Source organism: Agelaius phoeniceus, chromosome 1 (assembly GCF_051311805.1).
Source record: "Agelaius phoeniceus isolate bAgePho1 chromosome 1, bAgePho1.hap1, whole genome shotgun sequence".
Classification (NCBI taxonomy): Eukaryota; Metazoa; Chordata; class Aves; order Passeriformes; family Icteridae; genus Agelaius; species Agelaius phoeniceus.
Window position 1 is genome coordinate 65,938,743 of NC_135265.1, and position 18,076 is coordinate 65,956,818.

At 40.1% G+C, this 18,076-nt stretch overlaps 1 protein-coding gene across 7 annotated transcripts in view; it reads right to left on the reverse strand.

Moving 5' to 3' along the window:
• The window catches only part of PHACTR1 (phosphatase and actin regulator 1), a 301,932-nt gene that overhangs the window by 37,810 nt on the left and 246,046 nt on the right, over positions 1–18,076 (reverse strand). For all 7 annotated transcript variants that reach the window (XM_077180743.1, XM_077180731.1, XM_054643113.2 and 4 more), the window contains 2 exons: positions 11,632–11,840; positions 9,791–9,947 (listed from right to left, as the gene is read on the reverse strand). In XM_077180743.1, the coding sequence (XP_077036858.1) occupies positions 9,791–9,947; positions 11,632–11,840 (366 nt within the window). The remainder of the gene's footprint in view (positions 1–9,790; positions 9,948–11,631; positions 11,841–18,076) is intronic.

Below are 18,076 nucleotides of genomic sequence, written 5' to 3' on the forward strand. Positions count from 1 at the left end.
GTGAATGCCCCATGCCTGGAAGTGTTCAAGGTCAGGTTGGATGGGGCTTTGAGCTCCCTGGTCTGGTGGGAGGTGTCTCTGCCTATGGCAGGGAAGTTAAAATCAGGTAGTCTTCAAGGTCCCTTCCAACCCAAACCATTCCATGGTGACGTGAATCTGTGACCTCCCTGCATGCTCCCCTAAGGGGTCTGGGTGCACCCAAGGTGCCATCTGCCAGCCCACCAGGTAAATGATGTCCCTGAGCTTGTAGAGAGACAGGGCCCTGGTCCAGGAGCCATGCCTGCTCCCAGTGAAGAAGCAGGCTGGCTCCTCTGCAGCCCCTGATGTTTGAGAGCAGGGTCCCTGCTTGCAAGGCTTTTAAATCAAAGCCAGCTGATTGCAGGGAGGCAGGAAGAGCATTTCTGTCTTGATTACTGCAATAAAGGAAATCTTGAAGACTTTTCCAGCATGCTGAAAAACTCCAATATTCTGCATATAAATAGTCTAGCCTGACATTATAGATGCTTGCTCATTGAGCAAATACAATATATTGAACGCTTATTTTATTAATTATTAATTAACCAGTAATGTTGCTACCTCCTGAATTCAGGGATGTCAGTGAAGAACCAGGTTACTGAATTAATCTGGGTGCTAATGTGCTTTCCCTGTAGTTTGCTGGTTTGTTATTTATTATCAGAAAGGCAAGTAATGAATATTACTGGCTGCACACTTAGAGACACATTGATGTGATCTACCACACATTTCTCACACTCACACTTCCTCTTTCTCACACACTTCTCATAGCTCACACTTCCTCTTCACTAAAGTTGTTAACACAAATGGTAATTTCACATGGTCAGGTCTGAGGCTAAGGACTTAGTTTAATTCCCACGTATGGTCTGTGCAGTGCTTGTGAATCCAAATGCATTGAAACAGGAACATAATTCTTATCCAAACCTACCTCTAAAAGACTAGTTGTAGTTTTTTTCTGCACATATGAAAAAAAGGACCCCATTCATCTCTAAGCAATCCTTTTGTTAACACTATGTCTTAGAGACAACATTAACATTACTTAATTATACCAGGTGTAATGGTAAGGATATTGCTTTTTTGATACATTTGTCCAAAAGACACTTAGTCCTACACAAAACACACACAAACATTAAATCTTACTGACTCCTCTTCAGAAAGTCACCTCTGTTTACTCACATACAATAGCCTGCATGTGAAACTCCAGAGTTTCTGGATATAGATGGATGACCATGCACACAACTCAGACTTCCTTCTCTAGCAGTTCTCCTTGTACTCACCGTAATAGCCATAGGGAACATATATGAGCATTTATATAAACACAATTTTTAAAACCTGACTTGGATCAGCTTTTAAATACATGTTTGACTGTTTTATAAGGATTGCCTCCATTAAATCTCCTGCTCATGCGTTGCTAAATAGGCCATAATACACTGAAGTGGAGGGGAAATGCAAACTGTAACTTCTGAGAGAGGTTAAATATTTTGCTCAGAGCAATTTCTCCATTTTACAATCAGCCAACTATAAAGAGAAATTTATTCCCGCCAGTCTGCTTTTATCTTGTACTCCCACCTGATTTGTTTCCTTTACAGAAATTACAAGGTCATCCAAGCTAAGCAACTGTTGTGCTTGTGATTAACTACCTACAATCAGGAGGTACAAAATATAAAGATTTATGGTTGGATTTTTTAGAGGTGGAAATCTATGAGCTAGTTCTTAGTGGAGCTGCCCTAAATTTGTCAGTATTAACCAGCAAAAGACAAACCCAGCAAATAAACCACCTTTGTTTTTAAAGCCAGAATATAACATTTTGAAGCAGCTACTTCCCTGCTTGAGTTTGTTTCACCTGTTTTTATTAATGCCATTCTTTTACCCCAAAGAGAGTGCTGCACAGACTCCATGTGGTCTCTTGTTTACTGGAGAAATAAGACTATTTCTATTACCAAAATATGTTATTCTCTTACTGCCACAAGCTTCATTTATATCACCATGAATTATTTTGCCCAGCAGAGAAATGTGGCTTCCTCTTATATAAAAGCTGCCAGTAGTTTGACAACTAAAAGCAAAACTGCAATCATCTCAGGGCAGAAAATGAATGATATCACACCCCACTGAAACTGCAAAGGAAATTAAGGTAGATTTAATATATTTCTCTCAGCTGTGTTGACAACCTGAATTAGACCTCAAATACAGACTATGTCAGGGGGCTGAAAGGTATGGGAAGCACGAAGGGGAAATTGTAACCCCTTTAATGCATTTTGCCTCAACTTCCTTAGAGAAAGGATGGGAGAAACAGATGTTGCAATGACAGGGAAGTGTGACTTGCCCTGCTTCCATGAGAGCAGAAACAGGAACCGTAACAGACCCCAGCAATAAGAAATTCCATTCTGGGGTGGTGACAATTATGATTGAAATGAACTTTGGACATGATGAAAACACTTTTCATTTCATCAGTGGTCACACAGGTGCCTCTGGAGAGACCTTGCCCTCAAATGCCACTCCCTGCTGCCTACCATTAAAATCATCCCTCTCCTCAGAACAATGTTTCTCCTCCTTTATAGTAGCATAAATAAAATGTCTCTGTACATTTGGAGCTCCATTGTCTAACATGGAGAGACACATCTGCCCAAGGACAGACTATATCTACTCTGCAAGACTTTGCTTCCATAAATAACAAAACATCTGCTGGCCCTAGCTGAGCAAAATTGATGGGGGCAGGGTTTCCTCCCATCCCAAGGTGGAGCTGGAAAGGTTAAGGACACTGTTCATTCTCTAAACCAAGGAGTGTGCAGAGGTGATGTGTTTTGTGGTGACACTGCCATCCCTTGATTGCTCCACTGACCTTTTGCCATAGCAAATTACTCAGACAAAGGAAACTCATGCTGCTACCTATGAAATACAAAACAACCATCAACTATCAAAACAATAGCAATACCATCATGATGTTAGACATGCCTTTTGCTGTGATGAATGATGATGTTAGCCATGGAAATTCCTCATACAAAGAGGCAAATGCAAACCATGCTCTGAAACGAGGATCCCTGTCCTACTGAAAGACAGAGTTGGATGTCTAAAGAGATCTTGGCATTCGCGTGGCTTTTTGAAAGCACACAAATGTTGCTGTCAATGAGAGTTTGTCAACTAATGCAATGTTCCAAAGTTCATAGGCATGGATGTACTTTTTGAGACCCCAACACACCTTAATTAAATAGACAAACAAGCAAACAAATAAATAAATAGTGTGTGGATCTCTTTCAGTGGCTTGTCTGAGGCTGGAAAGCTGGTGGAAGATGCAGCCTTCTCGGAATATTGTAACTACAAAGCCACCTTTCCTTTCAGCAGACCAGAGCCCACCAGGACATTGATCACAGAAGAGAGGACTGACAAGGGCCATGAGCACCCATCTCCCTTCTGCACCCATGCACAGAATCCAAACCAGTTCTGCTCAGAATATTTATTCCCAGCAGTTGAGCCCAGATGTGTATTGGTAGCTCAGTTTCAGCTCATCACCCATAAATAATCACCTGCTTCTCCTGCCTTCCTCCTGATGCTAAGGACAATTTCCATAGCTCCCTTGGGGTTTCAGCAAATGAATAGCTAAACTAAAAGGGGAAAACTGCCAATCTCCCTAGGTACCATTGCAGCTAAAACTGAGCCTCAGCCCTTTGCAGATTTTCTCTGTCACCCTCATTCATGTATCTAGTGCTGTCGCATCATCCCTAATCCAGGATTTCGATGAGCTTGTTTAGCACAATCCCATTTTCCGTGTGATTTATCCCCAGCATCCTGCATGCAGAGAGGCGAGCTCCACGCACACCCGCGCATGCGTGCTGCCCTCAGGGATGAGCTCTTGCTTTAGGCACTTGCTTTGCTCTCATTAGTGGAAGCTAACAATAAGTGTGAGAATTGCAGACATCAAACGTAATTAGGAAGAAATTATTTCACGTTACCCAACAAAATGCGGTCTTTGAATAAAGCCTAATCCTGCTGTCTGCCCATTCTTTTTATCCCTAAATGACTCGGAGATAGGGAGGGTGCAAAATGCCCTCCACATGATGGGGAGCAGCCACGAGGAGATTCAGCCATACTCAACAGGATCCATCATGCTGCCATCCTCTGGCTGAATAAACCCTTCCCTAGTGGGACTGCAGCACTGCTTAAAGAATTAACCATTTCAAAAAGCTGAATCTCTTCACAGCCTAAATTGTAGTAAATAAAAGTGATTGCTTCAAACTATTCAGTCCCCTCAGACCTCTGAAGGAACTGCTGTGTGTTTCAATGACTGTGCAAGCCTTGCAGACTGACCCTTCCTCAGTTCTGGTAGTATTTGTCACCTTCATGGTGATGCTGACAGTCCAAAATCCTCTTCCCAAACTGTCCAATTTTTCTGCTCTTCTTTCTAGCATCTGATATGAATGAGTCCAAAAAACCTCACAGCAGCCTCATGACATTTTAAAAATCAATGACAATTTTTTATACTTGTGGGAATTCACCAACTTCATTCAATCACAGGATTTCTGTTATAAGCAGCATTTTTCAGAACAGCTGAGGAATATGTGGTATTGACCAGGGAATGTGTAGATTACCTTTCTCAACAAGATAGTAGGTGACCAGCATCTGTCAAACCTGCCATTCCTTAAAGTTTAATGACTTCTCATGCTGCATTTCTCAGTCACAGACATCCCAGTACTATTTCCAAAACATCAATGGGACTATAAAAACACATCTAGCAGGTGTGCACATCCAACTCTCAAGTGTACTTATTTACAGCCATATGCACAGAGTCTCTGTGATCTACTGCCTCATGATCCTTGCAATATGCTATTTATATTGCTTCAGATCACGATTTTCCACTTGCTGGTGTAAGGACAGTACCCCTTAAGGTATTGTAGTGAATAAATCTAGGGCTACACAAAAAACAATGCAGAGCACTACTGTGTATCTGGCAGAGGAACTTTAAAGCTTTAAAGCCAGCAGAACATATATATACTGACACACCCAGGATTTAGTCAAGCAAATGGAAGAGCATCTCTCAAAGTCAGGAAAGAGGCAATAGGCAGTTTGTTACTTTCTTCATTTGTTTCTCATTTTACTAATTAGCTAATGTGCAGAAAGCTGCTCCCCCACCTCATCTCTCTGCTTTCACACGGGGCATGATAAATATGACCCCTACAACTAACAGCTTTTGGCAGCAGCACAGCACAAACTCTTATTGGATTGCAAAATCTTACTGGTGTGCCTGTGGCACCTTCCAGTGAAGGGCAGCAGTCCCCTGACAAGCACCACTGTCAGTGAACAGCCTTTGTGTGTCTCCTCTGCCTCCAGATCTGCAGACAGTGGGTAGGAGTGTGCTGATCAGACTGACATTATGCTGACCAGTAATAATACTGTGAATACCCAGAAGTTCCCTTGACACTGATTATTAACAACATGATGATAGCACATTGGATTACCAGACATTTTGTGCTATTAGATCATCCAATTCCAGCAGGTGGGAGAAGCCAGGATGGAAACAATCAGGGGAAACAAATAAATACACCATGTTCTTGAAAAGCAGTGGACTAAAATCTCAGCTTTAATACTCCTGTATCTAATTGCTAGTGAGCACCTTCTCCAGAGTTGGTGGGTTATGAGACTAAAAAATACTTGAATGCTTTAGAAAGCCTCCCTTGTAGGATGTGTGGCAGATCAGTCGGTCTGAAGACACACATTTTCTCAGAGTATGGGGGAAGATTTTGTGAAAGAAACACAAAGAAACCAGGTCTTCCCATTCCAAGAAAGTGCAAAGTCTGGTGTTTGTAACAGAGATTACAGAGATGCTGTGACAGGAGCCCTGTAAAGGGCTCTTGTGTTTACAAAATGTGTTGATTGAGAAAGTCTGTGGGGTCTCTTATGACCACCATTATGATTCTGTGGTGAAAGAGAAGTGCAAGGAGTAGCACTGAAGCACCTGCCTCAGAACAATGGGATATTCCTGCAGTCTCTGGGAGATGTGCAGTTCTACTGTCCATCACCCAACAGTGCTGGCCCTCCTTTTCACCAGGGCTTTCTGACAGGCCTTTACCATTGCCCCAGGAAAACCTCCAAGCTCACTGTCACAGCCTGGATATATCCCATTCCTCTCACCCTGACAGCCACTGAAAGCTAAATCCAAATCTTCCTGGCTGCTTCTTTAACTGGAATAACAGGGAGCCTGTGCTTCCCAGCAGGTCCAACACAGCCAGTGAGACAGGCAGAACAGAGATGTCTGTCTTTTCCTTCCCTCTCCCTGTTAACTTTCAGAGTGCTGTTTTTCCTCCTGTGTTCTCCTTTCTGTCTTACAGTCACACATGCACACTTGAGCAGCTGTGAAGTTGCACAGGCACCAGAGGGATAAAATAGAGGAGAAGTTGAAAAAAAAAAAAAAGGAACACCATACTCACTTAAAGATTTACTCAGCACAGAAGGTTTGCATTTCAGAGTAGAATATAATGGAGGTGTAAGGGTTTTTAGCAGCCAAGAACATGGTCCCCAGCATCCATTTCCTACCCTCATGCCACATGTGGTTTTGAGCTGAGAGTTTTGCATCTTAATTCACTATTTTTGCTCCTTGTTTCATAGGAGATGTCACATTTTGGAGCAATCCATTCTAGTTTGGTTAGAGGAAGAGGTCTTCTAATTAATTGCTGTAATCAATTGCCATAATTGCTATGTCAGGACTCCTCAGAAATGATTTACGGTGCACTGGCCTGTTCATGTGGCTGGAATTCATACGATGTAGAATCTCCTGCCTTTGCTACGACATATTTTGCCACCTTGGGCAAGAAGCTCTATTTCTGCTGGGGTCTGCATGTGCTGAGCCACGATACAGGGTAAAGACCAGGGAAGCACAACATTTATGTGAAGTGTTTTATGACAAGCACAAAGAATTTCTCTCATGGCTTAGAGAACACCGAGGTGTGTAGTGGGCAGGTCCTGCTATAAGATACAGTCCCTGCAGCCACACCCTTACAGCTGGCCTGGTGTAAGTCAAGGCACTATTCTCCCAGCATGGGAAACAGTGAATTCTGCTCTGGAGTCTCTCTTCCAGTTGGCTGATGTAACACTGAAGTCATAACAATTTTCTGGGAATAACAGGAGGTTCAGAGGTTCCAAGCTAGACTTAAACAGGATCTGAGCAGACCTTTCTGAGCCAAACTGATTCCCAGTGCAACTCTAATAAGGCTGGAGGAACTGCACCTGGGATGATTTTGGTCCCACACAATATGTCAGTGGCCAATCTCAATATGCCTGGATAGAGGCATCTTTGAAAAAGACATTCTCTTTATAGTACTAAATTCTTATCTGCCAAATGTGGCAGCCAATGAGCTCTTCCAAACTAAATACTGTGAGGATTATGCATAAATACTGAAGTATCCTAATCAGCCTCTTGGTGAAAATTAATTGATCCATTACAGACAATAACTATATGCTGAAGTTTTTATTCTGCATTTTTTACTTCTGTAAGTAGCATATGTGATTTGATTGGCTGGATATTTTAAACCCTAGGGGACCATTGGTGGAGCAGTACAAATCCCTCTGAAATCCAAAATTGCCAGCTGCAATTATAGTCTGCATCTAGCATCTTCTCTAAGGACTATAAATGCTTCACTACTTTAATTTTGCTTGACATTTGCATCACTGTGTGACAATTACCAAGCAACAGCAAAGGATGGATTCAGTAATAAAGTCTGGACAGTAAGGAAATACTGTCCAAATTGAAATATTCTCTCTATTTTAATCTCATATTCATTAGTTTATGCACATGGATATATCACTTTTATATACAGAGCACTGGTAAGACAAGCACTTTTTGCTGCTGAAATGCCTGTGGCTTCTTACATATTAGATATGAGCAAAATAGTTTTCTCCTCATATCTCTTTATTGTTTTCAACTACTCAAAAGGATGACATACTAAGTTGTAAATAGTAGTAATTAAAAGGTCAGACTGGCAACTATATCACTCTAGTTAAGGCTTATGAAATTCTACCATTTTCAGTGATGTTACACTGATATAAAGCAGGAATGAAACAGCAATTTCATTCAGCTCAGCTATTTTTAAACTCATATATTATACAGTTTTAGTTATTTGAACTATTTGTGATTGCCCCTAAGTCCTAGCTATATTAGAAGACAAGATCAGGCATTTTAGCTCAAACTATTAAACTCAGATTAGCAGAGATACAATTGGGGAAACAAAAAAACAACATTATGAGAATATGGGGCTCACACAGGAAGGGCTTTGCATACAGCCAAAAATAGTTTCCCTTGTTAAAAAGGCATTTGCTGAAAAAATACTGTTTAGTGAGGAAAAAAGCAGGTTTTGGATAGGTGAAAAATAAAATACTTATAAAGAAAAAGATCTGGTGCACAGTGAGCTGTGCAGAATCAGTGTTTATAAATGACACTACTTTCCTTCATCAGCCATAGCTGGAAAACTTCAGAAAGACCTAAGTAATTTAGGCAAATGGGCAAGATAGTGGAAACAGTGTTCAATGTCATTGCAAGGTCAAGCAGTGAGAGACAAACATTTAAATTCTTCAGATGCTTCAAAAGGGTTCAAATTTAACCATATAAGCACTGGGACCTTGCTATCCTGTGCTGTTCTTTGGGACCCAGAGCTCAGTGCAGCTGCAGTCTAACAAGGTTGGAATAAAGCTGAATAAAGACTGAACTGAAAAATCACAGTACCAGCAACAGTGCAGCATCATCTTACATATTTTGGGCAAGTTTGCGGAAGCCCCTCAACAAGATACTGAAAAATTAAACAGGTTTTGGAGTAGGCTGAACATGATCCAGCACAAAAACTTTCAAAGACAGTTTGGAAAGGTGTGGTTACTTTATTCCAAGAAGGTGATAAACAAGGCCATGAAAGAAAAGTAAATAAAATGCTGAAAGTGGTATTTACCTGGAGCTCCTATTCTTCCTGTCTCCACAACATGGTAGCAGTGTTTTCCCCTTATCCACCCACCCCCAAAATAAAAAAATTAAAACGTGCAAGAAAATTCCTAATAACTGGTTGGTTATTTCCTTGTGGTTTCCTCACTGGAGAGCAACTAACAGCATTCACCAGCTCTGCATACTACCAAGCTGACAATGTAAGAGGATTCAACTGACTACAGAAATCATGGCATGCACATAGAAGGTTCTCAGACAGTTCTGTCTGACCTCAGTTTAGTAATTCTTGTCAGAAATCCTCCACATTTAATGGCCACCCCTTTACACCCTATTCAATACAGAAAACCAGAGCAGCTGGTGAGTAACCCTGTTATGAAGAAGAAAGTGTCTAGACAGGGTAAATCTGTCCAACCTGACCCAATGAAGGCAAGTACTGAAGGACTTAAACTATTTTGCACCGGGAAAGGTCTCAGCTACTTACAGGTGATGCTGTCAAAAGAGAAAGTTATACCTGTGACCTTTGGCCAAACTAATAGCATATAAAAAGGCACCTACAGCTACAGTCTGAAATGTAACCAAAGCTGAACATTTTCCAGTGATGTGCCAACAAGAGCCAAATTCACATAGCTCATGCTGATATTTAACCAGAGTTCCCATAGCATATGCCAGGAAAATGAAATAGGGAGTTATATGGGAAGCTTTATTGGACCAGAAATAACGTATAGAACCATATCTTTTCTCTCCATGGCTTTTCCTCTTGAACATTGTAACCAAACAGATCTCAAATGTTTAAAGACTAAGGAAAAAAACTACATGCCACCATATATTTCCAAAAGCAACAGTTAAAAAATGTTTGTCTCTTACCTTGTTAGCTTTGTCCCAATCTGCTGCCTAAGTTCAAGCCTCTCTTCATCAGTCTGCATGGGGAGAATGTTCTTTTCCTCTAGCTCTCGCTTGGAAGGCCTGTTGCTTAGTTTGATTGCTAAAGAGTCCTTCCTGCAGAGTTTCCTTGCCAGGGGGCCTGTGGGAGAGAGGAGAGGTTCTGCCAAAAGAGGTGTCATCATTTCATTACAGCATGCACCTGGCAAAGAAGTACTAGCCAAGGGAGGATATGAGGCTCTCCTTTACACTGGTTGGACTACGGGAAAAGGGGTGTCATTAACTTCATGTGCTCAATTAACCTCAATTCCTATCATAATAAGGAAAAGCTGAAATTGGTAGGTATAGAGGAAATAGAAATTAATATATTGCTCCATAGAGGGGAATGGAGAAGAAGGGCTTGTTTCAGAATTGCTAGTAGCATCTGTAGCTTTCCCTAGCACAGTATTTCCAAATAATGGAATGAAAAATTCAACCTCAGAATCTGGGCAGGCAACAGAGCTATAGCATGTGAAAAGAAAGGGTTATCTGAATGTCTCTTGCAATGTAATATCAAGACATCCAAGCCAGCATTAGAAGGAATCAGAAGTCAATCAGAAGCAGCACAAATCTCTATGCATATGAACTAACTGCTTCCAGGGCAGTGGCAAAGACATTAAAAACCAATAGCTCAAATTTGCTTTCTTAGGCTTGTGTCCAAAGCAGTTTGAGTAAGGAAGACAGACACAGAGAGACACAAACACATGAGAGTTTGTCAGGAGAGTGTGAGATAGTGCAGTTCTGTTCTGCTTTTGGTATAAGAGCAAACACTGCTTAATTTCACCTACAGGGTAAGGTGGGGTGATGAGGAGATGAAATATGCCTGTTTTAGAATCTTATTTCTGTGTGTTTTAAAAGGGATGTTGTTTGACTGTACTGCTTCCAGTTTTCAGAAGAAAAGAAAGGCAAGGGCCTGGAACTTCAATGTCTAAGATGACAAGCAGTTGTCACACATGAAGCACTGTATCTTTTCTTCATGGGACAGTCCTACGAAGGCACACTGAGGCAGGAATTGAATTTCCTTACAGAGGTCAGGAAGGCCACAAGGTCCTTTCGCAGTCTGTAATTGTGTCCTGGTGTCCTGGGTTGGCTATGTGATGCTTGTATCCCCAATCATCTGTTCTGTTTAACTGGATAATAAGTTTTGCACCTTTAAGACTTGTTCTGAGAGCAAAGGGGGGAGAGAAGAGGCGTGGAGTTTGCTGGGGGAGGGGCCACTTGAATTTTCTAGAGGAAACTCCTTTAGAGGTTTTTCTCCCAAAATTGCCCTAAACCAGGACATATGGTTATCAATTAACCTATTCTTATCTGAGCCCAATCCTCTGATTGTGACCCCTTTCAAAACATGTGCACATATATGATTCCAAAATGATTTACTATTGACTGTATATAAAAGCTCTGATTCTCTATGTGTGGCACTTATTTCATCCTTCTGAAGCAACTATTGAGATGATCTTGACTTAAACCAAAAGCAGGGCTTCTCTTCACAAAGGGCATTTGGGAAAGTGAATCCAAAAGCCAATTTGTAACTGAACCAAATAAGCCCAAACCTGTCATTTGAGTTTAATCTGAGCACTAACGAGACAGGGATTCATGAATATTAGTGAAATCACTATAAATCCATACTGTTTGTTATTTTGGATTAGCATCTCCATGTAGTCAAGCCCTGAGAGATTAAAAAGCCACACCCAAGAAAGAAAATACACAGGCCTTGTGTTTCCTCTGTGTATTGTGAGCTCAAGATACAAATTAAATAAGTGAGAAAGGAAAAATGGAATGAGTCTTACTTGTAAATAATGAGTTATCCTCCTCTTCATCTTCCTCTTCTTCCTCTTCCTGCCTTGGATAAAGGCAGGAAGAATCTTCATAGTCAGTTTCATGAGGCACATTTTCTTTATTGTCATCGCATTCGATCACAACAGTTGGCACTTGTCTCATGTCTGGAAGGCCTGAAGGTCCTGCTTTTGTAACACTGTCACTTGTGTGTAAACCAGAGCTGTTGGGAAAGAAAAGCAAATAAATAAACTAAAGGAAACAGCTCAATGAAGGCCAGAGTTGCTTCTCTCACTGTATATAGCAAAGTCGTGGTGTTTCATCCCTTTCTGAGAAGAAATGAGAACAGAAGGATTTTCAAGATCAGCAAGACATCTAAAGGGTTTAAACTGAGTACTTATTAGATTTAGGGTATAATACTTAAAAGGGAGAGTTAGGATAGCATGCAAGCAGAAATACTGTCATCCAGGACGAAGCACTAAAGATCTGAGACAAATTCTTAGGGACCAGCTACTCAGAGTGGTAAGCAGCAGCTACTCAGTGGTAAGCACGCCTTCAGCCCGGTGTCTGTGTGACCTTTCCACTGGTGTGCAGGCAGCAAGGAGAAAAATGTCTCACCTGAGTGCAACAGGTGGAGTAAGAGTGGGAGGAAGGAAGGATGGACTGTAGGGGAAAATTGTAGAAAGGCAGAGGGAAAACTAGTGGCTTGCACTAGTGATGAATAACTTGAGGGGATGGCAAGCGCACAACTCTCTGATGTGCAGGGGAGCAAGCCTGTGAAACTGGGCTTAGAGAAAAGAGTCTTTGGGAGCAGGTGAGAGTAACCAGGGAAGAAGCTAAAACCTGGGGAGTTTGTTTGCTAATGGCACAGTTATATACTGGGGGGTGGACATGATGATATCTCTTTTCCTGCCTCAGCTTTTTATCCAGCCAGGTGCTGAAGATCAGTCAGAATTGGTGCTAACATCATATTTCATTTGTCACAGGAGGGATTGATTATTTTCAGTATCTTATGAGATGAAGACCCGTGGTGAGGACTGCTACTATCTAGCCCTGTTTATGTGTTGAATTCAAAGCCCTTTACCAAATAACATATCAAGTAGGGAAACAGGAACATGAGGAGGTGAAGATCAAAGTCAAACAAAAAGTGAAAAGAAAAGTCAGGAACAGAAGTTGGGAAACCCAATCAGTTTTTATTGAAATAGCTCATGCTGCTTTTCCAGTATGAAATCGGAATGAAAGACGGGCAGGCAAAAATGGTGGCAGCTCAGGATTAATTGTGAGGCAGCAGAAACTGCCCTCTCTCTGAAGTCCTGGCTGATGCAACAGCTCTATGAAAAATGGGCAACATTTGCCTGTGGGACACCCTCTCTATGTCAAACTCCCATCTTACTTTTACTGTTCTTCTTACTTTTCAGAAGAACATAGGTGTGAAAGCAGATGTTCTGGCCAAGTTGACCTTGAGGCACACCGACTTGGATCTGACAAGTATTGAGTGCCATCAATTCCCTTGAATATTTTAGCCTGAATACCCCAGGTGTTCTGCATCTTGAATAAAATGTATTCTTCTCTTTAAAAGATTTTCTACAGAAATCTAGTGAATCTACTATCTTCAACTTGAAACATTTTGCTTTCTTCTAACCCAAAAGTTAGAATGGACTCTTAAATGGCTTCTAGATAACATTCCAGAGAGTCTTTTAAAAATGTAGTTCTAGGGATATAATGCTACTCCAAATATGCTTAGGGATTAAAGAGAAGAAAAGGCTTCAGATCCTGCGAACAAACCATACCAACAAGCTGTTATCATCATCTTCAGCTTCAAAGAAATAATTTTTTTTTAATTCCAACGTATATTATTGCAGACTAACCAATAATGAGATACAAAGCTTTACTAGATTCCTTGAAGAGAGAAACTCAATTTTCTTCGTGATAGCCCATGTTTTGTATCACAAAGAGAGCTTCATGAAGAACTGGCTTGCAAATTTTTGTATCGGACTTCAATGATTTTGACACAAAAAAAACTTTATCCCAAATGCAGTTTTAGAATCCATCAACTGAATTCTCATAGTGACATATCAACACACTACAATCTTTAAAAAGTTTGAACTAACTTTTAATTTACTGAAATGCTTTTAGAAGTTTTATATTATGAACTTCATTAAATCTATTTTCTCTGTAAGCTAATTTTTGAGTAAGTCTTTTAAAGAGGAAAGGGAGGAAATTCAAAAGCCTAGAATCAAATTTCTGAGAAAAACCATAATATTGTGAAATTCTGTTAACATTGCTAAAAGAACACCCAAAACCTTCCAATTGCACCATGCAACCACTGGATCATTAATTTAATTTTAAAACAATAGATACACAGAGAGTAAGTAGAAATGAAAGGAGCAAGAAGCAATTCAGCATCCAGGATTATTTGGTGCTTCCCTGTTCTGTGAAGGATGGATGTAGCTTACAGATGCATCCTTATGGGTGTGTCCCCTTATGGGTAGCAGATATCAAAGTGATCCATCAATTTAGGTTATTGAGCAGATATAGGATGGCAACAAGATTTACAAGTTACCACAGAGGATTTTTATTTGAACTAGTGTTCTAGAAATAGGCAGCTTCTCATCTCATTGTAAGCTTTCTGAATCATCCACTTTCTTGATAATACTACTTTCTATTTTAAGCCCCTCATTTTTCCTAGTGTTTTGTGTTGTTCTTGATTAAAATCAGCCCTTTCAACAGCAATTTGCCTAAGTCAGCTGTCTAAGCAAAGTGCTTATGAAATACATGCAGTACTGCAGTATACTTAAAAAAGACAAATCAAGGTCACAGGATATGTCCATTGTGTATAAATGACTCTGGGTCATTAGCAAAACTCCCACATTGTCAGGTGACAAAACGACAAAGTTTTTTAGCTTTATTCACCAAAAAGCACACTATTGTTTCAAAAAGCCCATTTTAAACCAGTTTTTTGTTTTGCAACAAAACCAGAGAAAAAAGCTACAGTTAAGCAAGTACTTGTTTTAAGAAGATCTTAACGCATGGATGTGAACAATTCATAGCTCCCTAGTACAAGAACTTGCAATAACTGCTGCATCATCTGTACATGATCAAAACAGAAAACAAAGTCACACCACTATAGATTACAATGGTTTTTGTGAGAAAATACTTCAATGAAGAATCACAATTTAAGCATATGAGTGACTCATGGTACAGAAAAAAATTTAAGAAAGAAAAAAGTGAAATACTTCCTGTAAAATCTAGTGGGAAAAACCTGCACACTTCTTGTCTGTCATGCCAGGCCCTTTGATTTTGGAATAGAAGATTACAATTTTATCAGAATGTTTTCACATCCACAGTACTTTTATGTACTTAGCAGTTAAAACAAAAGGTCTGAAAGAACTTCAAACCACTGTATATACGTTTCTACTACAGGAATGTGTGTCAGAGAGAAGGCAGAGCTATAAATATTAAGTATTTCTATCCTTAGGCAATGCTAAAGTTTAGACAAGATGCAATTCTCTTGACAAGTTTTATGGAAGATAAATGTTTTCTGACTCAAATATGTTTCATAAGATTTACAAGACACTGGTGGTAATGTCTAATGCATTTCATTTCATAAATCTACAGTCTGAGGCTGAGCTGGGTGTCCCAGAGGAACTGGTGGCACACACAGTCTTTTTGGACACAGTGATTTTTCACTGCTCTGCCACAGAGGCAATTCTAGCCTGGAGTGAGATAATGCCACTTAACAGCTCTTTAGTACGAACATTGAACAAACTGAGCCCTGGATTCATCTGTGCCTGCTCCTGTACACGAGCCCACAGAGTAAATGAAATTAATTGTCACCTTTCCAGACAGGCTGAGAATTATACAGGCAAGGCAGAAAATCAGGCTGTTTCAGATGAAGAAACTGCCTCACTAAGTCAAAATTAAAGACACATTTCGGTGTCACAAGAGAGTCTCTAAGGCTTCCTCAGCCACTGTTCGTGATGCACAGCTTTGAGGCATGATCTTTCTTCTCAAATTCATTTTGGTTAGGAGGATGAAATCTGCATATTTTGGTGGCAGGGCTTACCAGATTTTCATCAACTCCTACAATGCAATGGTAAAAAATGATGTCCAAATCTAGAGTTTTTACTTATGCTTGACAAACACCCTTTGGACGGAAGGGGAAAGTCATTTGCAGTAAGACAAAAATTAGCAACAAAGGTTGCAGAAAAAAGGTTACATGGAAATTACACATATCTCTGTTTCAACTTTATCTACCATAAAACTGGTAATTTATCAGGGAAAATAGAGGCAAACTGGCAGCACAAATGACATGTCATAATAGTCATACTATGACAAGGGGCAGATTGCCCTTCTGAGAATAGGTTATGAATAGACATTATGAGTACCAGAAAATGTTTGCAATCAAAAGCGTTAAGTGCACAAATGAACTTAATGTTCTATAATGTCTGTAATAAAATTTAATAAAAAAATCCAGGAATTAGCTCCCATTTTAAGTCATAGGAACAACTGGGACTTGAATAGCTATTGCATGCCTTTTAATGTACTTTAAGACATTAACTTATTAATATGCACTAGATCTAGGTGAGGTAGTTACATGCAATCACTCCTGCAGAGGGGAAAATAGAGATAGAGAGACTCAGTAACTTTCTCAAGGTCAAAGACAGAAAAATCTGGCTTCCAGGTCTGTACAGAGGGAAAGCTCATTTTTCTCTGGCAAGCCTGTGGCTCATTGGCAAAGCACTGATTTCAACTATCATTCTTCAGATGTTGCTAGACTACCTGAATTCCAGAGATCTTATCTGTGTAAGCAAAGAGTCCAGATTGCTAGAGGAAGGGAAGGTTTTAGCCTTTCATTTTTTGTTCATGTCCACACTCAGCCACCTGGTGAATAGGAGAGTAGTAAGGTATAAGAAAAATTTACTGGACAAAATGTGAATTTGATACAAACTGATTCACCAAATATCATTAGAGCTTCCTTGAGGAGCTTCCACTGCACCAGGACCAAAGAAATTAGATACAAGGAAGAAAAGGAAAAATTCCAGAAGGAAAAGAAAAAAATTAGAGCTGAAAGCTGATCTGTGCTTGTCTATATGATCATCTCTTATTAAAATCAAAACACTATTCTAAAAAATCCCCCAAATTACCAGACTTGGCAGCATTATTACTGCAGCATCATGGCAATTCTTCTGTAAAGTTGTAGGATGCTTTTGAGATAATGTCTGAGATCAGAAGGAAAAACCCCTTATTATTCACCAGAAGCTGCCTCAGAGACTTAGCAGGCTCTCTCATCTCCTCAGGTTTATTGACCCAACAGTAGTGGCCCAGTACTTTGCTAACTTGCAAGGAACAGCAAAGTGCAGGATGTCACTCCATATCCTTTGCAGGCTACAGATGTGAGCACACTACCAAGCTCCAAACAGAGGAAAGAGATCTAGGATCTTTGGAGTTTTAACAAGCCCTCAAGAATTTTGGGCTGAAGTGTGCAATGACAAATACTGAGGTATTATTTCTCTGGAGTTTAATGCAGATTTTTACAATAAGGGAAAGTAAGTGGTATCAAAAATAGTAGAAAACAGGGGCATTCAGTGCAAATAATTGTCTCCCAAGTTAAATAAATATATTTAAAAAATCTGCACAAATCTTCAAGAAAACTCAGCAAGTTTATCTAGATCACAGTTTGGCTTGGAAAAAGCAAATAAAGAATTTAAGAGCAAGATCAGCTCCACAGAACTGTAAATGGTTTGAAATATTTTTACCTCTATATACTATAAAAATAACAATTGCTGTTGCAGAGGAAATGATCATGACCTATTTTCTCCCTTGTGAATGCAGAAGTTATTGATTTGCTTTGACAAGGAGCACAAACAAAGTACTCAATACATTAATCTATGGTTTAACTAACAGTTAATCAACATAAAAAGGCTATGAAAAATCTGCCTGCAATATCCTGAACAAGGATTTATATTCATTTTAAATGTGAAATATCAGTACCCAACTTTTTCTTGTTTTCTTCTTATTAATTGCAAAGGGAAACAATTGCTTCACACTGGGACATGATTGCTTGCTTATTCAGTTTTTAACAAGCAGCAGAGCTTCAGCTTCAAATTAATAGTTAAACCCAAACAGCATCACCATCTTTAAATCAGTTAAGCGTATTTGTAGACATAAACATGATGGATGACTAGAAACTGGAGCATTCATTGCTGTGGGGCAACAGATGCCACAGTGAAGTCATACTCTGAGAGATGTCACTGGGCTCAGGATAACAAAGGGCCTTCTGCACACAGTGTGAGCCAGACATTAAGATGTCCAACCTAAGCTGGGGACAGCATGGGCAGTGCAGCCCCAAAGGAGCCTTTGGGAGACACCAGCTATGCACTGTGCTTGGTGCATTGAATTTTGGGATGGTGGAGAGGCACCAGACCAGCAGTGTGAGAGGTAAATGGGTAATCACTG